The following is a 24,839-nucleotide window of genomic DNA, read 5'->3' on the forward strand; positions in this document are numbered from 1 at the left end:
AGACTGTTTTCCAGCATGGCTGTGCTATGTTGTGTTTCCATCAGCAACTTATAAGAGTCTCGTCAGGTTTTTTTTCAGACATTCTAGTGAGTAGGTAATGATATCTCATTTTAATTTGCATTTCTCTGACTTTTGATGTTGACCATCTTTTCACATGCTTATTTTGCCATCCATGCGTCTTCTTTGGTAAAGTGTGGTCCAATCTTTCACCCATTTTTTAAAAATTGGATTTTTTTTATTATTGAGGTTTGAGAATTCTTTATATATTCTGAATACATGTCTTTCATCAGATATGTGATTTGCAGATATTTTCTACCAGTCTGTGGCTTGTCTGTCATTCTCTTAACAGACTTAGCTGGCCTATATTGTGCCTCTTCATAGTGCCCCCAATACACACATGACTCAAGATATATTTAATTTCATCTATAAATAAGACATTTTCCAAAATCTCATTTGATAGATTACTGTCATTTTCCTAAATAATCATTTTCTTAAATGTGGTCATCCTCTTAGATAACCAACTATAGACATTTGTGGTGCTCAGGTCTCTAGGTACGTCTCCTGGTCCTAAGACTTAGAATGAACCCCTGCAAGCTACCCCAGAATTATTTCCTTTTTGGCGCTATGTGGATGACTAAGTATTCTTTTTGCCATTTCCTTTTTATCCTTTCTCTTTCAAACATTTTTTTCCTATGTGTGAAGTCTCAACCAAACTAATCTGTATTTGGATCTGCTTGGGTATTGATATAGAAACTGCTAGATAGAAAAGAAAAATGAACACATTAGATGAGTTAACAACAGAAAAATGCCTATAATATAGGTAGAAAATGTGTGATAGAAACTTAAAACATTGTGATGGATCATTGGTAAGAGAGGGTATCAGGGAACACTTTATAAAGGAATTAGATTTGAAGATGAATAAAATTTGTATTTCAAATAACAGGATGTGAGAAATTCCAGACCCAGTTTGGCCTGTAGGTAGGAGTAGCCATGGCTCATTTTAATAAAGGCAGCATTGCCTAAGAGTCAGAATCTGCAAGGAAATGGTAAGGCCACATGCATCCGTAAGGCACCTTTCTGCTTAAGTTCTCTTCCTTTTGCATCAACTAAAGTAAGAGAGTCATTCTTGAAATTTGGCTAGAAGGCTTCCATTTTTTGACCCTGCCCATAAGTGTAAATCTCATTAGCTTACAAAAAGAACATTACCAATAATTTTGAAGCCCCTGTATGCCCCTCTCCAATTGTATGCCCCTCTGTCTTCTCCAAGCTTAGCCACTCTTCTGAATTTTGTATTTATCATTCTTTTGCACTTAGTTGTGCTTTTAATATATGTGAATACATCCCCATATGATATTGTCAAGTTTTGTCTTTTCTTTAACTTTATGTAAATGGATCATGCTGTATATTCTTCTATGACATGCATTTTTCACTTAACTTTTTGTTTTTGTTCTCCACCTTCTTCTCCATTTTCCTACTCTTCTTCAGAGAAAAATTCTTTGAAAGAGAAGTCTATATTTACTATCTTCACTTCTTCCTGTTCCAGTTAGGCATTGATCCCCAATTCTACACTAAAACTGCCATTTTCAGAATCACCCATGACTTCCATATTGCCAAATTCACTTCTCAGTTCTTGTCTTTCTTGATCTGTCCAACATTTGACACAATTGATCATTTTCTCTTTCTTGAAACGCCTTCACCTGGCTTCCAGAACACTACTCTCTCTTGGTTCCCCTCCTCTGCCACTGTCCACCCCTTCTCAGTCTTCTCTACTGGTTCGTCCTCATTTTCCTAATCATTAAATACTGGGCTCAGGACTCAAAACTCTTTTCTATTTGTATCTATTCTCTAGGTCAGTGATTCTCAACCAGGAATAGTTCTCCACCCAAGGGTATTTGGAAATGTGTATAAGTTGGTGGGGGCAGGGGGGAGTTGGCTTTTTAAATGCCTGGAGTCTCCGCTGACATATGGTGGGATGCTAAATATCTTACAATGCACACAAAAGTTTTAAACAATTAAGAATATGTGTCCAGGGGCCAGCCCCGTGACTGAGTGGTTAAGTTCACACACTCCGCTTCGGCGGCCCATGTTTTCGCCAGTTCAGATCCTGGGCATGGACATGGCACCACTCATCAGGCCACGCTGAGGTGGCATCCCACATGCCACAACCAGAGGCACTCACAGGTAAAATATAAACTATGTATTGGGGGCTTTGGGGAGAAGAAGAAGGAGGAAAAAAAAAAGAAGATTGTCAACAGTTGGTAGCTGAGGTGCCAATCTTTAAAAAAAAAAAAAAGGTTCAACAATAACTACTAATAAAATAGAACAATTATGACAATATGCTATAATAAAAGTTACCATAGACCTTGGCAACCTCAGCATACAATTTTTTTCTTTCCTTATTAAGTCAAGAACTTTTACTTTTTCACTTAAAGGAAACACTTTAGGGCTTCTCTTGGCATGTCCTAATTGCCAGCATCACTACTCTTGCACTTGGGGCCATTATTAAGTAAAATAAGGGTTACTTGAACACAAGCACTGTGATACCACAATAGTCTACCTGGTAACCAAGAGGGCTACTAAGTGATGGGCAAGGAGCATTACAGTGAGGTTACACTGGACAAAGGGATGATTCATGTCCCAAATGGGACAGAGTGGGATGGCATGAGATTTCATCATGCTACTCAGAATTGCATGCAGTTTAAAACTTATGACTTTTTTATTTCTGGAATTTTCCATTTAATCTTTTTGGACCATGATTGATCACAGCTAACTGAAACTGTGGAAAGTGAAACGATGAATAAGGGGGGACCACTGTAGTGATTTACATTGGTTTCCTAATGTTAATGGAATCTTGATGAGTAAGATAAACCTCATATGGTCATACTGACTTTATACATTGTTGAATTTGATTTGCTAAAATTTTGTTTAGACTTTTTCCAACTATGTTCATGAGTGATACTGGTTTTTGTGTCTCTTGTATAGTGTGTGTCTAGTTTAGGTATCAAGATAACGCTGGCTTCATAGAATGAGTTGGGAAGTATTTCAACCTTTTAAGTACAAATTCAACTCCTTTAGTAAATATAGGCTGTTCAACTTTCTGTTTCTTGAGTGAGCTTTGGTAGTTTTTGTCCTTCAAGGACTTTGTATTGGCATAAAGTTGCTTATTACCTTTTTATTGCCTGTAGAAACTGGGCAAATGTCTCCTTTCTCATTCCTGATATTGGTAAATTGTGTCTTCTCTCTGATTAGTCTTGTCAGAGATTTATCAATTTTATCAATCTTCTCAAAGATCCAGCTTTTGTTTTCGTTGATTTTTCTCTGTCTTCTTCCTTGTTTCTACATCATTGATTTTCTTGATGGTTTTTATTATTTCTTTTCTTCTGTTTACTTAGGGTTTAATTTGCTCTCTTATTTCTAGCTTCTTAGGCAACAACTATGAATGTAACATATCCTTCTATGCAGTAATTGTAATTATTATAATGATGTTTTCTTCCAGTTCTAACATCTAGCAGTTCTTGATTGGTTTCAGTTGTGTGATTTTCCTTCTCATTATAGGTCATATTTTCCTGCTTATTGGAGAGCCTGATAATTTTTGACTGGGTGCTATACAGTGTGAATTTTACCATGTTGATTGGTGGATATTTTTGTATTCATGTAACTATTCTTGCTGTATGTTCTGGGACACAATCAGGTTAATTGGAAACAGTTTGATATGGCTTTTAGGATTTATTAGGTGTGAATGGAATGGTGTTCAGTCTAGTGCTGACTATTCCCCACGCTGACGTAAGATGCTTCTGTGCACTCTTTTCAATGCCCCTTGAACTATGAGGTTCAAATCTGACTGATAAGAACAGGCATTATTTTCAACACTGTGTGTGTGCTGGGCACTATTACCTTTAATCTTTTCAGCTGGTTCTTTCTCCAGCCTCCGGTAGCTTCCTCACATGCGTATGTTGGTCACTACTCATCTGAATACTCAAGGAAGACCTTCTACAGATCTCCAGAGTCCTCTCTCTGTGCCTCTCCCTCCTTTGAGCTTCTCTGTCCTGTGAACTCTAGCTGCTTTGGACTCCCTGAACTCTTAGTTCTTTGTTTTCAATTTAGGGTGCCTATCAGACTATGGCTGAGTCCCTCTTCCCTAAGTCAACTCTTCTCTTCGATCAGATCTCTGCTTAAGTGTCACCTCCTCAGAAAGACTTTCTTTGATTATGCTATCTACAGTGGTACAGCTCTCACTTTATTTTATTATTTATTTATCTCTTTATTGTCTGCCTGTTTTCACTATAATAAGCCCAATTCTGATCTTACATATCTATCTAGCAGAATTGTATGCTCATATGTGTCAAATAATATACACAAAAATGTTCATAATAGACCCATACTGGAAATAGCCCAAGTGTTTATCAGTTACTACATAGCAATGAAAATGAATAAACTACAGTACACACAGCAACATGGATGAATCCCAGAAATGTAATGTTGACAAAAGGAGTCAGATACAGAATATTTCTTGCTGTTGAAAAAGGCAAAACCGAACTATAATGTTAGAATTTGGAATAGCGGTTCCCTTTGGGGTATGGATTTTGCCTAGTAGGGGGGCCCAGGGTGGCCCTCTGAGATTCTTTTCCTTGAGCCAGATGGAGAAATTGATTGAATGAAGTTAGTTGTGTTATAGGTCAGATATTGTCTCCTCTGTAAAATCTTCCCCAGTTCTCTGGACAGAGTCAGTCACTCCTTCTCTGATGCAACATTAGACCAATTAGATTGTAATTATTACATTTTCCAAGGGAAAGGAGTCATCTTGTTTTTTTTAATTTAAGTATCTTGACTGACTGCCATATAGTAGATGCTCTGGAAACGTTTTCTGATAGAAGGGGTGAGCAAATGAAGCAACTTCTAATGAGCAAACGAGCCAAGGGCTTCTGGCTTCCAGTCCAGTGCCCTCTCCTTCAATGCTTGTTTCTAGTTGAGGTGAGAAAGATTATCTCATGTTGTGTCCAGAGAGCCACGGTTTGTTGGCCCCTGTTTGTCATGAGAGAAGAGAAGTGTCGAGGCATTTAGGTCACCTGGTGGTCTCAAACAGGCGGTACAGAGAGATTGGTGGGACTCCTGAGGCCTGGTAACCCTGCAGCTGAAGGAACAAGGACGACTCTGCCTCTGCTTATGAGTGGCTGCAGGGAATAGGGTGTGACTTGGCTTATTCATGGGCTTTGCCAAGAATATTTTCCCCACAAGTTTATGGAAGGAGCCAATAAAGTTATCTTTTACCATTAAAAATCTGTTTGCTTTGTAGGGGTTTTTTCCACACAAAAATTCTATTAAAGCAAGGTACTACAACTTAACACAGTGCTCTTTTTTCCTTTTAATTTTGAAAATTTCGATAAACGTCAACCTGGAAGGGGTAATAAGGATAAATAGAGCTTACAAAGCAAATTGTGTAGATCCTACGAACGAAAGTTCCTTCAAAGTTTGCTCTTCCTGGAAGTGCCTGGACCTCAGCAGTGATTTAGGTCAGTTCCAACTGATGAGTTTAGGTTTTTGTGCCAGGTTTTACTAAGGAACCCGGGATAGCATCTGTTCACTTTGAAAAGAATTCTGGCAGTTCAGCAGTGTCTTAAGGTTGTAAATGTATATTTTGATGAACACGTTTTTATTGGCACATATATTCTTTTCCTTTCTGCTGATACTGCTGTGAACATGTGTCTTTCTGCAGCTGTGGTGCTCCCATTCAAGTTTCCGAGGTGAAGCTGCTTTCCTTTTCATCAGGGCAACTAACTGTTTTCCTCCCTGCCGAGGTGAAGGCCATCGGGACAGAGAAGGATCGCGTCCTGCCTCTGCAAGAGCTGGCCATGAGGAGTCTGCATCACACCTACCACAGTTTCCTAAAGGGTACATAGGACTTTTCTTGTTTTTTTCTGCCCCTTATTCCGTGGACTTAGAAATTGTGTTTTATGCTGCCTATCTTGGTGTTCATTTTTTTTATTGTAGTAAAATGTACATAACATAAAATTTACCATTTTAACCATTTTTAAGGGTTCCGTTCAGTGGCATTAAGTACATTCACTGTTGTGCAATGGGACTTTTTTTTAATAAGGAAAAAATTTTTAATATTTTATCAACACTGATCCTTTCAGCTCTCCCTACAGACACAGAGAAGCATTCATTAAAATATGGTCTTCAGTCACAAAGGACAGAGGTTAAAAGTTAAACTATGTGGTTTAAATGAAGGGAATTGGTGTTTGGCAACGTTTATTTGGTGGAAGTGAGAAGGCTGGCAGAGGCACTTTCTTCAGTAGGAAGAAATTCACCAAGATCTTATCCTTAAAGCAAAGTTGGATTCCTCTCTCAGCAGAGCAGGTTTGCCTTGCAGCCTCCTCGTGTCTGAGAAATGTATGTCCCCGAGGGGAAGCAGTATCAGGAGCTTTGGGCAGTATTCCCACAGCCTGCCAGCTCTTGGTTTGGAAAGGATTTGGTGGTGTGTAGATTTCATAGGTGTTGTGGAGTGAATATCTGAGATGCTTTAAGAAAGCACTAGGCAATATTAATAATAAAAATACATTTTAAGTGTTTTTAAAACTACTAAATGTTTTGTCTTTGCTTTAAAAAAAAAGTTGCATACAGAAATGTCTAACATTAACCTTCAAGGAATGTCTAGTACAAAGTTAAGTTTTTTAAAACTAAACAGAAAATTATAATTGTTCACCTATGAGTAAATTACGTTTTTCTAAATATTTATTGATAAGTCTGGATGGGTATCAAAGATGGTAAGTTAACTTGTATTTCCTTCCCAAAGATGAGTCAATGATTTTTAAGTTTCCCCTCCTTATGACCATTTGTCTCTCCACTGGATGTTTACCTTCAGTAGCAACCCAGTGTACGTTTGTGCTCAAGATTGCCTGGGCCCCTGGGATGTTTTGCTCTAAGTGTTTCTTTTGTGTAGCTCAGCTAAGCTGGGAAGGAAGCATCCTGTTTTTTATTAATGACAGCTCATGGGAGTGAGACCAGGAAAAGCTTGGTTTCATTATTTTTCATTTTCTTTTATTTCTTTGTTTTCCCTTTTCATTCTTTTCAGTAAATAGAAACTTTAGCCTGAGTGATACTAACCGCCCAATAGATTTAGAAAGAACTTAATGAAAGTCAGTTTTAGTCTTCTGTCCCAGCCAGTCCTTCTCTGTCTCTTTTAGAAGTTTACAAACCCTCTCTGGGTAAATTAATGCCTTTTTGATCTTTGCTCTTAAGTAGTATTTGGTCTTATTCTTTCCTTCCTTTACCACAGGACAGCTTCCCGTTATCCTTAAAAGAGTAGATTTGGGTTTTCTCTTACTATCAAAAATGTAAAAAACAGCTTTCTTTTCCAAATGGTTACATTTTTATTCACTGCCTATCGGATAACAGAATTTTCAACGTGCAGTACTTTTAACTAACTGAACTTACTTGGTAACAGAGAGAAATATTTTAAGAAGCCTAGTTTAAGGAAATATGATGTTTCATTCACGCATGATTTTCTCTTGTGTTCCAGATTTGAACTTTCTGTCTCCAATCTCCTTACCCAGAAGTCTCCTGGAGCTGCTGCACTGCCCCCTGGGGCACTGTCACCTGTGTAGCGAGCCCATGTTTACAATTGTCTACCCCAAGCTCTTTCCCATGAGAGAGACGCCGATGGCAGGGCTGCACCAGGGGTAATCATGCCGAAGTGGGCACGAGGGCTTACACAGGGCGGGGGGGGAGTACAGGGAGGGGCAGAGGACGTGCACGGAAGTCCTGTTAAGTCAGCAGCTGTAAAGGGACATAGAGTGCTTCCTGAGATACAGCTAATGAAACAAATGCACATTTTCAGCATCACAAGAAAAGTGGACTTCCCTATATTACTTTTTTGGTCATATACACAACAGTTTTATTGTATATATTATTTAGACTCCCTCATTCTTTGCAGGAGTGTTTTCCTGCTGTTCCCCTATTCACAATAGTCTTTAGGCAATAAGGAATGTAAGAACAAAATATTTGTTACATAATGGGACGAACCCAACCCTCTATTTAATTGGCGTTGCTAACTAAAAGTGTGTGGCTGGACTGTGTGTGTGTTTCTGTTTGGAATTTCTAACCCTTCCAAATGACGTTCTCTTGCCACTCTCTATTTCTTGGTGCAATGCCTTGAATTTGCTAAGAATGTTCACTAAGTAAAAACCACCATACTGGTAGTTTAAAAAAAGAATACGAGACAAAATTTAAAGTAGGACATCAAATGAAAAATCCCCCATTGGCACAACCTTAGCTTATAGATTTTCTAAATTTAGGATTTTCTAACTTCACATTTGTCAAAGTAGAAAAAAAGTACTATAATACCTTACTTATCCATCAACTGTGGTATTTTAGGTTAGTAAATTTTCCAGATAACTTGTTACCCCTCTTCAGTGCCAAGAAGCGTTTCCTTTGTAATCACATTTATAGAACAAGAGCTAGTGTGGGCAGGGCGCTGAGCCTCCCTGGGCTGCAGCAGGGGCTAGAGCAGCCTGCTGGGGGTGCCTGAGTGAGGATTAGCAGGCAATGGAGGCAAACACCTGGCACATAGCGGGTGCTCAACACTTGGTCGTTACATCTCCAACTCTCTACCCACTCCCTTCCAAAACTGCATTTATCTTTTTCTTACCCTGAATAATCCTATTTTGCTATACTTTCAGTTCCTGTTTCAACTTTCTATATTTTTAATGTTTCCTGCTTTACTGTGCCTGCTCACAGAAGCCCTCCTCCCAGCCTTTCTCATTTGCTGCTTCTAATCCTGTGTGATCAGATGAACACATTTAGCGGAATTCCATTTAAATGAGAGTTACAAGGACTGAGTCAGCGTCTGAGTGTATTACAACATGAATAAAATTAACAAATGAAATAGACACATTTATGAGAAGCAGTAGTGCATAGGGGTCAAGTGCACAGGCCCTGATTCTGACTCCTCCACTTGTAGACCTTGGGCAAATTACTAAACATCTCTGAGCTTCGTCTTTTCATCAATAAAATGAGCATAATAATATCTATTTAATAAGGTCATTGTGAGGATTAAATGAGACTATTCATGTAAAGAGCCCAGGATGGTGCCTGTCATGTAATAATATTTATGTTAAATCTATTTTTATAGCTCAGGGCTCTTTTTTTTTTTTTTTTGGTGAGAAAGATTGGCCCTGACCTAACATCTGTTGCCAGTCTTCCTCTATTTTGTATATGGGATGCCACCACAGCGGGGCTTGAGAAGTGGTGTGTAGGTCCACGCCTTGGATCCAAACTCAAGAACCCCAGGCCACTGAAGTGGAGCATGTGAATTTAACCACTATGCCACCAGGCCAGCCCTCAAAGCCTTTTTTAAATTTCTTCTTTTTGTGTATATTTTTAGCAAATAATCTTCATATTAGTGAGATATCATAGGAAAATCTTAACTAATTCATTAAACTATAGTAAAATCCTCATGCATTGTTATTATACAGTTTCCTATAGAAGACGTTTCCTTACTGAAAATATGAAAACGACAACAATTCAGTATAGTCAGGATGCTCTGTTAGTAGCTCATAAAATTCCAAATACCTATTTAAAAAGATAAACTTTCTTTTTATCATGGCAATTTCTGAAAATAAAGTAGATCTTTCAAATGAAGTCATTTTTGTGTTATCTTTGTACAAAATTTGGGGAACGTATTCAATATTTGCATTTACTGCAACTTATTTCTCTGCCACAACCTAGAAATTCAGTGTGAATAATCTTATTATTGTTTCAGAACATAAATATAAAAGTATTCATTCAATACATAGGACTTAAGCAATGTCTTTTTGTTGAGCAAAAGCCAGAAGTGGCTGTGTTTATAGCAAAGATGAAATGTCAAGATATAAACATGGCTTTCTGTGGGGAGTTAATGGTAGGGTCTGAAAATGAGAGTTTGTGGCTTTCATTTTGCCCACCAGACTTTGCTCCTTCCCGTGTTGCTATGGAGATTATATTAAAAGCATTGACTTCAGTTTCTACCATAGTCTTTAAAGTGCTTTCTTTTGTGACTGAAAACCAAATATTTGAATCTCAGCAGCTTATTGCTGAAAATAAAATTAACGTTTTTAATATCAGAAACTCTAAAAGGCCTGGATAATATTTTTAAGCTTTCTAATATATTCGATTTAGTTTACATTGCTTATCATAAAACAATACATTGTATCAGCCAATATCTAAATTAATGTGGACATCTGGCATTATTTTAAAAGAACATGTTGAATACTCTTCTAAAATACAAAGTTCCATACAAGTGTTAGTTCCAACCTAAATTTCATACAGAGTGAGGTAAAAAGAAATTACAGTATTTTGCATAAACAATAAATACCCAAACCTTCAAATATCTGTGGCAGAGAAGAATGGCTAGTATATTCATGACTTTTACACATTATAGGCAGAGCAAGTTTTCCTTCCCAAAACTTATTGTTCATTTATTAAAACAGAGAACATTAACCTGGAGGATTACTTATTAGTGTGACAGTATGTGTCTGGCTTGTCTCCCAAGTTCCACATTTCCCTGGTTCTATGAACTGGGCTACCCAAGGTTTTTCAGGGATGTTGTCTTCGTTTGCTAGGCATGCTGCAACAAAATACCACAAAACTGGGGCCTTAAACAACAGAAATCTGCTGTCTCACAGCTCTGAGGCTGGGAGTCTGAAATCAAGATGTTGGCAGCATTGGTTTTTCTGAGGGCTGGGAGGGAGAGTCTGTCCAGGCCCGTCTCCTTGTCTTGTAGGTGGCCACCTTTTTCCTTCATCTCTTCACACCATCTTCTCTCTGTGTGTGTCTGTCTCTGTGTCCAAATTTCCCCTCCTTATAAGGACACCAGTGATATTGCGTTATGGCCGTAATGACCTCTTCCTAACTTAACTGATTTCACCTGCAATGGTCCTGTTTCCAAAGAAGATCACTCTATCACTCTATTACTCTGCTCTGGCCTCCATAATAAGATGCTGTAGAGTGGGCGGCTTAAACAGCAGAAATTTATTTTCTCACAGTTCTGAAACGTGAAGTTTGAAATCAGGGTTGCTCATGCTCAGTTCGTGGTGAGGGCTCTTCCTGGTTTGAAGATGGCTGCCTTCTTGCTGCCTCACATGGCAGAGAGAACATGAGCACACTCGACCACAAGTTCTCTCGTGTCTCTTCTTACAGGGACGCTCATCCCATCATACAGGCCCCATCCCCATGACCTCATCTAAACCTGATTATCTCCCAGAGGCTCATCTCCAAGTACCACCACATTGGAGGTTAGGACGTCAACGTATGAATTTAGGGGGATATACTTCAACCTGTAACCATCTGCCCTCTGGCTCCAAAAATTCGTGTCCTTCTCACATGCAAAATAAATTCACCCCATCCCAACACCTCAAAAATCCTAACTCATTCCAGCATCAACTCATGAGGTCAAAACCTCATCTTAAATATCATTTAAATCAGGTATGGGTAAAACCTCAGTATAATTCGTCCTAGGGCAAAACTCCTCTCCAGCTGTGATTCTATAAAACCAGACCACTTCCCTGCATTCAGTATATAATCCCATTAGATTTTAATATTTGAGAATAATCCTCTTTGGCTAGATGCTCTGTCCTGTAGGCCCACGGGGGTGGTGGCCCCACCCCTTCAGCCCTGGGTGGGGCTCTGCCCTCTAAAACCAAGGAAGTTGCCTCCCTAGAATTGAGGAGGTGGCCTCATCTCCCAGGTCATTCTTCCCTTTTCTTGATGGTTCTATTGCCCATTTCCTACCTGCAGAATCCCCAGAAGCCGACAGCTTTTCCTGATCATGTCCCAACTCTGTCCCCTTCAGTCCGAGCTGACAAGGCTTCTGCTGAAATCGTGGATTGGTCCACAAGTCACACGCCTACTATGTTTATGAATGATTATCCAGCCACACCCTTGGTTACTCTCCAGAGCATGTTTTCTCATTTTTTACAATATGGATAGGCTGAGAAATTTCCCGTTCTTCAAGTTCAGATTCCTTCTTGCCTACCGAGCCCCTCAATTTATCTTCCTCCTCTCAACATTTTACTGTAAGCGGCAAGGAGAAATCAGACCATACCTTCAACACTCTCCTCAGCTGAATACCCGGGGTCAGCCTTACGAGTTCTACTTTCCATCCCGCGGAACACACTTTGGTCAAGTCTTCCGTGCTTTATACAAGGATTATCTTTCTTCCAGTTTCCAATAACACGATCCTCATTTTTGTCTGAGACCTCACCAGAAACACCTTTAATATTCGTATTTCTAGCAACCTTCTCCTCATGACAGTATGTGTTGTCTGAGACAAGAGAAGCTTTTTCGATAACTCTCTTCTTTCCTTTGTGAGCCCTCACCAGATCTCCTCTAATGTCTGTAATTCAGCCAGCAGTGTCTTCAAGGCAATCTAGGCTTTTTCTGCCGTCCACCTCAGAGCTCTTGTAGCCCCTACCCATTAGCCAATTTCAAAGCCACTTCTAGATTTTTAAGTGTTTGTTACAGCAGCATCTCACTTCCCAGTAGCTGAATCTGTATTACTTAGGGTTCTCCAGAGAAACAGAACTTATATGTATAAGTATAGGTAGAGAGGGACTGGTGGATTTTAAGGATTTAGCTCACGTGATTGTGAGAGCTAGCAAGTCCAGAGCCGTAGGCAGACTGGCAGGCTGGAAATTCAGAAAAGAGTTGATGTTGCAGTTTTGAGTCTAAATTCCACAGGGCAGTAGACTGGAAACCCAGGCAGGGTTTCTATGTTGCTGTCTTAAGAAGAAGTCCTACTTCTTTGCTGCTTAAGGCCTTAAACTGATTGGATGAGGCCCACCCACATTATGGAGAGTAATCTGCTTTACTCAAAGTCTACTGATTTAAGTGTTAATCACATCTAAAAAATACCTTCACAGCAACATCTAGACTAGTGTTTGACCAAACAACTGGGCACCATGTCCTAGGCAAGTTCACACATGAAATTAACCATCACGGACATTCAAAAGATCTCACTTAAATCACGAGGGCATTTTGAGACAAGAATTGCAAATGGCCCAGAATCCCAATGGTTCTTCCCATATTGCTGGGTTAAGTTTTAGCCAGAACGGATACTACAGTGTACACTCGGGTGCTGGTGTGGTGACATCTCTGCTTTTGTGCAATGAGGCCCTGGGCTAGAATGGAAAGAGCTCACTGGCCTCAGGGGTCAAGAGATCCAGCTTGGAAGTTGAGCTGTATTACTTCTCTTGGTACTGTAAGATAGGTGCTGTTATTAGATTGAATCATGTGAATCATAGGCCTCAGCACTTCCATGTGGTTCAACCTGATGTAATCTCCATATTACAGGAGGTGGGGGAGGAGGGAACTGAGGCCCAGGAAGATTAGAAACTAGGCCAGTGTCTCATAGCAGAGCTGGGATTTGAATCCCAGCAAGCTGGCTCCAAATCTGTTTTAGACACTATGCTGCCGTTAGCTACTAAGCGGATCACTATATAGCATGAAGAAATTTTGAAATGGTACTCATAAATACAAAATAAAGATAACCTCCAATATTCTGAACCAGATACATATATATATGTGTGTGTCTGTGCTAAGAAGTCCCGCAGGATGTAGGTCCAGTTCTTAACTGTGGTTGTCTTGGGAGGGAGAAATGTGGGGTTACAGGGTAGTCGGGGGCTACTTTAATTTTCAACTCTATATACTATAGAATCGTTTGAATGTTTTCAGCGAGGAGGTATTTTTACAAATACACAAAACAATAATTTGAAAAAAATAATATATCTAGAGGGATTTTTTAAAAACCCTTTGTTTTTTAACCTGTAAACTATACAGGTTAAAAAAGAAAAAGAAAGATTCCTGTGTAAAAATTTTTTAAGTTTAGTTAAAAATGTTCTTAAACAGGTTGCATAGTGTGATCCAATTTTTGTCAGTTGTGGGGGTGAATATATATATATATGTAGTATTTTTTTAATATAAATATTGTTTAAATTGTTTACATATATAGAAAAGTCTCAAAGACTCACACACCAAAGTAACAGTGGTTTACTTTGAGTAGTATTGAATTTTTACAACAAACTAGATTGCTTTAGAAATTAAAAATATGTTTAATTGTTGAAACATTAGTAGACCAGTGGTTTCTTTTTTATTTTTATTTTTTGGAAGGGGCAAAATAAATCTATTCAATTTATACATTATCATCGAAGCAAAATTAGAAAGTACAATTCTGCAAAAGGAAAACATATCAAATGAAAGTACTGCCACTAGAAATGACCATTTTTTGTTAATATTTTAGGATAAAGTAGAATATCTCTTCATTTACTTCTTAGCTAAAGATCCATTGAGTCTGATTACTTGTGCTCCCTATTTCTTTCTTTTTTAAATTGTGGTAAGAACTTTAAACATGAGATCTACTGTCTTAACAAGTTTTTAAGTGCACAATACAATATTAACTATAGGCACTATATTGTACAGCAGCTCTCTAGAACTTACTCATCTTGCATAATTTGAAACTATACCTGTTGAACAACAATTCCCATTTCTCCCTCCCCCAGACCCCGGCAACCACCATTGTACTCTCTGCTTCTATGAGTTTGACTATTTTAGATATCTCATGTAAGTGGAATCAAGCAGTATTTGTCCTTCTGTAACTGGCTTATTTCACTTAGCATAATGTCTTCCAGGTTCATCCATGTTGTTTCATATGGCAGGATATCCTTAGTTCTTAAGGCTGAATAATATTCCATTGTGTGTATATAGAATATTTTCTTTGTCCGTTCATCTGTCGATGGACTTTTAGGTTGTTTCCATATCTCGGATATTGTGAATAATGCTGCAACGAACAGGGGGGCGTAGGTATCTCTTTGAGATCCTGATTTCAGTTCTTTTGGATATATACTCAGAAGTGGAATTGCTGGATCATATGATAGTTCTATTTTTAGTTTTTTGAGGAACCACCATACTGTTTTCCATAGTGATTGCACCATTTCACATTCCCACCAGCAGTGTACAAGGATTCTAATTTCTCTACATCCTTGCCAACACTTGTTATTTTTAGTCTTTTTAGTTTCTTTTTTTTTTTATAATAGCCATCCTAACAGGTGTGAGGTGATACCTCATTGTGGTTTTGATTTGTATTTCGCTGATGATTAATGATGTAGAAAACCTTTTCATGTACCTACTGACCATTTGTTTGTCTTCTTTGGTGAGATGTCTAAGTACATTACCCTTTTTTTTTTTGAGGAAAATTAGCCCTGAGCTAACATCTGCTGCCAATCCTCCTCTTTTTTGCTGAGGAAGACTGACCCTGAGCTAACATCCATGCCCATCTTCCTCTACTTTACATGTGGGACGCCTGCCACAGCATGGCTTGGCAAGCAGTGCGTAGGTCCACACCCAGGATCTGAACTGGCAAACCCCGGCTGCTGAAGCGGAATGTGCGAACTTAACCTCTGCGCCACCCCCATTACCCATTTTTAAATCAGATTATTTGTTTTTTTCCTATTGAGTTATAAGAGTTCCTTATATTTTTCAGATATTAACCCTTTATCAAATATTTCCTGCAAATATTTGCAAAGGAAACCCCTTGCAAGTGTTTTCTCTCGTTCCGTAAGTTGCCTTTTCCTTTTGTTGATGGTTTCCTTTGCTGTATAGAAGCTTTTTAGTTTGATATAATCCCATTTGTTTATTTTTGCTTTGGTTGCTTGTGTTTTTGGTGTCATATCCAAGAAATCATTGCCAATACCAGTGTCAAGAAGCTTTTCTCCTATGTTTTATTCTGGGAGTTTTATAGTTTCAGGTCTTATTTTAAGTCCATAATCCATTTTAAGTTGATTTTTTGTGTATGGTTTAGGATAGGGTCCAATTTCGTTCTTTTGCCTGTGGATATCCAGTTTTCCCAGTGCTGTTTTTTGAAGAGACTGTCCTTCTCCAATTGTGTATTCTTGGCTTCTTTATGGAAAATCAGTTGACTGTGCATGTGTGGCTTTCTTTCTGGGCTCTCTGTTCTGTCCCGTTGGTCTGTATATCTGTCTTTATGCCAGTACCATACTGTTTTGATTACTGTAGCTTTTGTATTTGAATATATTTTGAAATCAGGAAGTGTGATGCCTCCAGCTTTGTTCTTTCTCAAGCTTTGTTTAGCTATTTGGGATCTTTTGTGGTTCCATGTGAAATTTAGGATTTTTTTCTCATTCTGTAAAAATTGCCCTTAGAGTTACTTCCAGATGTCTCAGAAGAACTTATCCCCTCGTTTCTTCACTTGCCCAGTCAGTCAGCAGCCATCAGTGAGCATCTACTGCAGGCAGGGCACTGCTGTGGGTGATGGCACCGGGGCTTCAGTCAGCTGCTTTCAAGCTCATGTTTACGGAGATTGGTTCTTTCAGGAATTCTCTCTTGTCTTTTAGGCCAGAGTGATTACATGGGAGGACCAGATGTCTGGGTTACAATTTTGCCTTGGGATAGAGACCTGTTGTCAGAGGGCTTACAGAACTGTCCCTTTGTCTTTCAGAACACCTCATACTTCCTTCTCCCACTCACTGGCAGTTTACTTTTAAATAATCTCTTCTATCTAATTCTATTATTGTTAAATCACTTATGGCGTTTTCTTACCTATGCTTTTTGTGGGTATTACTTTCTGCTATGAAACCAGTTAATATTAGTAATACTGACATTATTCGCTTACTTGTATTTGGGATTTTTTTTTTCTTCTTTCAGCAGAAGCCTATTCATTGGCACCCTCTTAAGGTGACTTATGAAATTTTGCGCAGGTAAAATATTCTTCAACAGATTGAAGTAAATTGTTCTTAACTGTTTCTTCCTCATTGTATCACTCATCAATTATGTATTGACCATCTGCTATGTGCCAGATTCTGTACTAGGTACTGGGATTCAGCTATGACCAAACCACCTGGTACTTCCTTTCCCATATGTATCTCACTCCTAACAGTCTCGGCAGGGACCAATCAAGTAGAGTAAAGAAGTACATAATATTCAAGCCTCTAGTTCTGCACACACAATCTTCCCGTGAGAGAGAGTCTCCGTTGTTATAAATGTAACAAGCAGATACAATATGCTACCAGATGCTTCTCCCATAAGTTAATATGTACAAAGGCTTGGAATTTCATCTGATCAACTCTAACAAATATTATTTTTCTTCTGGCTTGAATTTCTGTATGAGTCAAGGATATGCTTTTTGTTTCTAATCAGGAAACACGTTTGCAAAGAAAATACCACATTTCTTATGATTTTCCTGGGCTCTAATATGTGCCAACAACATTGTGATTTGTTTTTTTTTTAAGAATAGTGGTATTTCTGTATTTTAAAACTAAATGGAAATGCTCTTTTTTCTGCCTTGCCTATAAATGTGCTTAGAGATTCTCAAGCAACAAATGTCATATCTGATGTTCTTTGTAGAATTTATCAGCATCTTTTTCCTAACTGTAGAGTTTGTTGCTTAGCTCACAGTTTCTCCCCTAAACCTATCATGTCTCTGCTGCCACAGTTCTGAAATTTTAAAGAACCTAAACAACACAAATCCATTCTTAAGGCAGTAGACTTGTTAGTGTACTTATAACAACTTAGATCATTAATGCAACAAGCAGATACAATATATTGTCACATGAATCTCCCAAAGGTAAATAAGTACACAGACTTGGGATTTCTTTGTAGCACAAATATGACACCTCCAGGTTACCCACCCTACCCCCTTGAGCATCATAAGGAGTTGGTGATGATCCAGTGGGCATTATGCTTCAATGAATAAAAATCTCACATCTGTATGGAGTTCGATGCTTTTGCTTAGAACCTTTATTTTTAAAAATTCAGTGGTTGTGTTATGAAATGTATCACTTCCATGAATGATTTTTACTTAACATAATTGTCTTTAAAAAAACAGAGAGAATTGAGTTTAGTTAGCTGATCCTCAAAAATGCACTTACCATTTAAGATCATTTTGTGTCTGAGTTTCATTTCAGTTGTGATTTATACAAATGTGTACATTCAGATGTGGCAAATTATCTGAACTAAGGCTCTAAACTTTAATTTTTTTAAAAAAATAAGGTAATACAAAACATTTAATAACTTTAAATTTGCATAATTTCCTGAGTTAAGAAAAATCTCAAAAGTGATACTTGCCTTTTCACTTTTTATGTGTAATTTGCAAAGCAGAAGGTTTTAATTTTCACTGAGTCAGATTTATCCATTTTAATTTTATAGTTAGTGCTTTTTGTGTCCTAAGAAATCTTTACCCACCCCGAGGTCATGAAAATGTTCTCCTGCATTCTCTGTCCCGTTCTGTTGATCTGGGACACTCTCTCAGTCAGTCCCGAACGGGCCTGATTACTGTGCTTATACAGTACGCCTTAATATCAGGGAAAGTGATACTTCCACGTTTACGCTTCTCTTTCAAGATTGTTTTAACTATTCTAGGGCCTCTGCTTTTCCATATAAATTTTAAAATAAGCTTATCTTTGTCTCCAAAAAACCTTATGCTGGATTTTGATAAGAATTAGGCTCAATCTGTAGATGAATTTGGAGAGAATTGACATCTACTCTGTTGAGTGTTCCAGGCCTGAGCACAGTATTTGTCTCCATTCATTTAGGTATTCTTTTCTTTCCTTCATTAGCATTTAATAATTTTCAGCATATAGATCCTTCAATGTTTTGTTAAGTTTATACCCAAGTATTTCCCTTTCTTTGTGTGATTATAAATGACATTTTATTTTTAAATTTCAATCTCTATGTGTTCATTGTTAGTATATAGAAATGTGATTGATTTTTGTATATGCAACCTTGCTGCACTTGCTTAAGAGTCTAGGACTATTTTCTGTAGATTCCTTAGCATTTTCTGTGTAGACAATCATGTCATGCCATCTGAAAGTAGAAATAGTTTTATTTCTTCCCTTCCAATCTGTATGCCTTTTATTTCTTTTTCTTGCCTTACTGCATTATTAGAACTTCCAGAGCTGTGTTAACTAAGGTGGTGAAAGTAGACATCACTGTAAAGTATGGTGTTAGCAATAGGTTTTTTGTAGATTTTATTATCAAATTGAGAAAAATGCCATCTGTTCCTACTTTACTGAGAGTTTTTATCATGAATGGATGTATTTTGTCAGTGCTTTTTCTGAGTCCATTGATATACAAATTTTTCTTCATTAACCTGTTGATATGGTGGATGACATCAATTTTCAAATATTGAACCAGCCTTACATTCCCAGAATAACTCCCACTTGATCATGATGTATAGTTCTTTTTCTACATTTCTGTATTTAATTTGTTAATATTTTGTTGGGGGTTTTTGTATCTATGTTCCTGAGAGATATTGGTCTGTAGTTTTCTGGGTTTGTACTCTGTCTGGCTTTAGAATCAGAGTAGTACTGGCCTCATAAAGTTAGTTGGGAAGTGTTCCTTCTCTTCTGTTTTTCTGAAAGAGACTGTAAAAATTCCTTAGTTCTTCTTTAAATGTTTGGTAGAATTCTCCAGTGAAACCATCTGGACCTAGAAATTTCTTTTCTAATTACAGATTCAATTTCTTTGATAGTTATAGGACTGTTCAGGTTGGCTGTTTCATCTTGGTTGAGTTTTGGTAGTTTGTAGTTTCAAGGAGTTCATCTATTTCTTCTCAGTTTCCAAATTTATGAGTGTGAAGTTGTTCACAGTATTCCCTTATGTCTTTTTAATGGCTACCGGATCTGAGTGATAGCATCTGTTCCGTTTCTTATGTTAATTTGTGTCGTCTCTTTTTATTGTGTCAGTCTTGCTAAAGATTTATCAATTTGTTGATCTTCTTAAGCCTAGTGAAGTATACAACTTCATTGATGTCTCTTCTTTATTATTTCCTTCCTTCTGCTTGTTTTGGATTTATTTTGCTTTTTCTTTTTAGGTTTTTAGGGTAGAAGCTTAGATTGTTAATTTGAGACCTTTCTTCTTTTCTAACATAACATTTATTGCTATACATATTTCTGTCAGTGCTGCTTTACCGTGTCTCAAAATTTTTGATATATTGTATTTTCATTTTCATTCAGTTCTTGTAAGTTTTTTATATCCTTTGAGATTGTCTCTTTAACCCTTCAGAAAGTAGTCATTTGACCCACGGGTCAAAGAAGGTCAAAGAATTGTGTTGTTTAATTTCCATGTTTGGAGATTTTCCTGTTGTCTTTCTGTTACTGATTTCTAGTTTGATTCCATTATGGACAGAGAACATGCTTTATGATTTTTACTTGCTTTAGACTTAAATTGCTCTTCATTCTCTAACTTCCTGGTAGAAGCGTAGATTGTTGATTTTAGAGCTTTCTTCTTTTCTAATACATGTGTTTAGTGCTATTAATTTCCCTGTAGTACTGCTTTTGCTGCATCTCATAATTTTTTGATCAGTTGTATTTCATTTTCATTCAGTTCAAAATATTTTAATTTCTCTGGAGACCTGTTCTTTCATCTGTGTATTACTTAGAATTTAATTGTTTAATTTCCAAATGTTTGGGGATTTTGCAGCTATCTTTCTGTTATTGATTTCTAATTTAATTCCGTTTTGGTCTGAGAACATAGTTTGTATGATTTCTTTTCCTTTAAATTTTTATGGTGTGGTTTTATGTCCTTTTATGTGTTCTGTCTTGGTGAATGTTACACGTGAGCTTGAGAAGAATGTGTATATTTCTGTTGTTGGTTGGAGTGTCTATAAATGTGAATTAGGTCCAGTTGATAATGATGTTGTTGAGTTCAACTATATTCTGTCTGATTTTCTGCTTTCTTGATCTATATATTACTTAATGGGGGTGTTGAAGTCTCCAGCTCTGACAGTGGTTTCCCCTGGAGATCAGTTCTTTGTTTCAGAGCGTGCTGTGGACACGTTGCACAATAGCAACTCTTTCTCTCCTCCTGACTGAGCTGCAGGGGGATCATTTTTGGCTTTTCACCATAACCCTCTGTGTGGGGGCTACCCTAAGATTGCAGCCCCAGGCCTATGTCACCCTCAAGCTAATCTACACTCAGCCTCCAGCAATTCTAGCATCTTCTGTCCAGGTAAGCAAATCTCGACTCTGACTCTCTGGATTCACTGTCTGTCCAGATTTGGGGTTGCACTTGGCCCTACAATCTCAGTTCTCTGGTGGGTGGAAGAAAACTTGTCAATTTTCACTTTGTTCAGCTTGTTCTTATAAGAACAGAAGTGATGACATTTAGGTTCTTTCTATGTCAGAGATGAAACCGAACATATCCTCTGTGTAATTTCAATTCTTTCAAATCTGTTGAGGTTTGTTTTAGCCCAGGATATAGTCTATCTTGTTGAATGGTCCATGGGCATTTGAAAAGAAAAAAATGTGTTCTGCTGTTGTTGGGTGGAGTGTTCTGTGTGTGTCAGTGAGATTGTTTAGTTCATTGGCTTGTTCCCTTCTTCCAGACCTTTGCTGATTTTCTGTCTAATGGTTCTATCCGTTGCTAAGAGTGGGATATTGAAGTCCCTGATCTAATTGTGGATTTATCTGTTTCTCCTTTCGGCACTATTATTTTTGTAACAGCTTTATTGAGTTAATCCACATAACGTACAATTCACCTGTTGAAAGTATACAATTCAGTGGCTTTTAATGTATTCACAGATATGTGCAACCATCACCACATCAATTTTAGAACATTTTTCTCACCCTAAAAGAAACCTTGTGCCCTTTGACACCTCGCTATTCCCCCATACTTAGCCCTAAGCAACTACTTATTTACTTTCTGTCTCTATAGATCTCTCTTTCCCAGTTCTTTGGCTAAGAGGAACAGGCTTTTCTTGGAGATTTTTTTTTTTGTCTGTGCCTGTTGGTGGTCCTGGGTTCAAGGCTTCCACAGCCTCCTATCTGAGATATGTGGAAAGCAATAAGGAAACCTAGGGAACTTAGCACTGCTGTGTTGCTCCTCTGGTCCCCAGGTCCCCAGGTCCCCAGGCTGTCCAGCTTCATTCTATCTTTCAGAATCTTCCTATGCTTGTTTGTTGTGTTATGACCAGGATATTTTAGTTGTAAGAGGAAGGACCTGGGAGGAATGGTGCTACTCCATCTTGGCAGAACAGAAAGTCCCCACCCAAATATATTTTTCCTCCAAAATCCAGTTGGATTTCTCTGTCACCTCTCATAGGCATGTGTCATATTAAGTATCAAGTGTGCTTGGTACTTCCAGTTTGTATTTCCTTACCAATATATATTCTAATGTCTTAGTGAAGGGAATGTCTTTCTGACCCTTCCAGTGGTTTTTGGGGGGTGGCTGAGCAGGTTGCACCACATTGGATCCACTTCAATGTTCCCATTTCTCTAAGCCTTTGATCTCCCTCTAGACTATGCAGTGGCAGTTCCAGCATCTCTGTCTCATTGACTGTAGGCGTCTATGAGTCAAGACTTATGTTAACCATTCCAGGTGCTCAAGCTAACACAATAAATCACGAGGCCTATGTAAAGCACCCTTGTTAGCCTGATCCAACCTTAGATTTATTCTCGCTGGCTCATGTACTTAGAATCCATTTCTATGCTTGCTCTCCAGGTTCCTGCTGATAAAATTTGGCAAGATCCTACAACTTCTTCATGTACGTTTTCTCTCCCAGGAGAAGCCCTTGCAATTAACTCTCTTGATCGTGCTGGGGTTTTACTCTCTTTTTGGCCCTAGAGGTAGTGAGTATTGTTAGTGGTGGGTACTGAAGAGAATTGGCATTTCATTTTTAGGTAACTACCGTAGATGAAGTCAGTGAAATATTTTTATGTAAGGGAATGTTTTCTTACAAGGTAAGAAGGGCTGTTTCTGATGTGAAGAAACATTTAGAGATATTAGAGGTTCAAAGTTCTTAGCTTTGTGTCTGCATAAGTTTCAATTTCGAGTCTCAAATTCCCACCCTTTCCCAACCAGCACCTTTACCTTAGCATAAGAGACTTAGCGTAAATATACCTTTCCCTGGTATGTGATTCTGCAGCCTGTACATTCAGGCCTTAGGCATGAATGAGCTCCATAGAATAAGCTTCATAAAATAAGAATTCCTTTAATGCCACCGTAGAAACTTTCTGATTCTCTACTTATGCCTTGAGTTGAGAGTTCAAGGCACTAAGCTTATCTTTTTTTGGAGGGATGGAGGGTCTCTTCAGCACTCAGAAGAAGCCATCTCACTCCGTAATCTTTGAATTCACCGTGATGCCCTAGCAATCAAGTGCCACAGCCACTTGATCTCCCAGCGCCTTACCCTCATTGGCAGTCTGTTTAAGTGATACTTCTAGTAATCATGATGCCATTCATACTACAGATTAGCAGTGTCTTATTTTTCCGTAGCAAGGAGCCCATTCATGCACTCACCAACCCAATCCCAGAAACAGTCTGATGTACTGTTTCCTTAGGCCCTGACTTGTAACGCATACTAAATCAGTTGGAATACTGGCTAGAAAACATGTATAAGCTGGGATTTTGAAGAGAAATTAATGGAGAGGCACTATTTACAGAAGTTTAGGCAGGGTTCAGAGCACCCACAAGGCTGATAAATCACCTGGGAACTTACAACAGTGGGAAGCTTTATCATCCTTAGCCCTTAGGCCTGAAAGACAAAGGGGGATCTGGAGGCTGCTGAGAACTAGAGCTGTCAGAGAGGGCCTGCCCATGGGAGCTCTAGTCAGAGAAGAGAGATGGAGTGGTGTAGAAATACTCAGCCTTCCCATAAAAGCAATGAGAAAACAGGCAAAAATTGTCGGAATCAAATTTTTTAGAACTCTGGAAGTTAACAAAGGGCTTACAGCAATCTGAAGTGCATTCATCCAAGAAAAGTGGCTGAATCTCAGTAAGAATAGAGAGCTTTGTGAAATTTTAACTTATTATAGTCTCATCTTCTAGTCTTAACCTTGAAAGCCAAGAATCTGCGATCACAGTTAACACCAGTAGCCTGGCAGCAACTGGAAAGGGGTAGAAGAGTTGGAGCTTCTTCAGAGGCCCATTGCCAGAGCACTGTCATCTGTCCTGTTTGGTGGTTCACTGAAAGACCTCACTCGCAAGCCTGTCTTTATTTGACCTCAGTCAGAGCTCACCAGTGCAAAAAACTTTCTCTGAGGATATTTGTCAAAAATTATCAAAACAATTACAGACAACTGCTTAACTTCACAGCTGCCTGAGGCAGTGGATAACTGTTGGGGCAAACAACTGACTAATCATAAAGCTGAAAAGGAAAACTAGGGGAATTAGATTTCCATAGGGGTTTTGAAAATCACTAACATATTCCTGGGAGTCTGTAAGGCCATGTGCATGCATAGAGATGTGAGCATGCTCAGAAAAGACCCAAGAAGGCCCTGGTTCTCACCCCTGGTTGATTTTGAGGCTCTGTGCAAACAGGAAGTGAAGGCTAAGGCAGAGCTGTCAACTGCCTGGGTGAGTGTTGAAAAGTGTTATTGGAGCCTAGTGAGAAGTGGAGCCACACAGGATGGGCCACCCATGGGAGCTTTATCCTCCTATCAGCCAGACCTAGCTGGAAGCTGGTTGGTATGGGAATCCAGGATTGGTCCAAATCTAAGACAAGAGAACCCATAGAGGTAGGTCTAGCTCTTGCCTTGAGGTCGTTTGTCAGTCAAGATGAAATGATGGCAAAGCTTCTTTTGGAAGATTGTCAGGGCCCAGGGGAAAATAATCAAAGCCCACAAAGTAACAAAATGGTCCCTGGTTACCAGATACTCAGTGGGGGATGGAGGGATTGGCTACAGATGGACACAAGGATGTTTTTGGGATAAGGGAAATATTTTACATCTTAATTGTGGTATTAGTTAAATAATTGTTATTTTTCAAAACTCATTCAACTGTATACTTAAAATGCATGAATTTTATTGTATGTTTATATGTAAATATACCTCAATTAACTAGACTTTTAAAAAAAA

The 24,839-nt window shown here is 38.5% G+C and overlaps 1 protein-coding gene across 14 annotated transcripts in view; it reads left to right on the forward strand.

Moving 5' to 3' along the window:
- Positions 1-24,839, forward strand: part of LRRC28 (leucine rich repeat containing 28) — a 157,292-nt gene that overhangs the window by 128,639 nt on the left and 3,814 nt on the right. For 10 of the 14 annotated variants that reach the window (XM_008532916.2, XM_008532922.2, XM_008532918.2 and 7 more), the window contains 2 exons: positions 5,714-5,889; positions 7,520-7,679. In XM_008532916.2, the coding sequence (XP_008531138.2) occupies positions 5,714-5,889; positions 7,520-7,679 (336 nt within the window). The remainder of the gene's footprint in view (positions 1-5,713; positions 5,890-7,519; positions 7,680-24,839) is intronic. The other 4 variants (XM_070619663.1, XM_070619666.1, XM_008532920.2 and 1 more) reach the window with 1 other exon arrangement.

The sequence above is a fragment of the Equus przewalskii genome, chromosome 1 (assembly GCF_037783145.1).
Source record: "Equus przewalskii isolate Varuska chromosome 1, EquPr2, whole genome shotgun sequence".
NCBI classification, from domain to species: domain Eukaryota; kingdom Metazoa; phylum Chordata; class Mammalia; order Perissodactyla; family Equidae; genus Equus; species Equus przewalskii.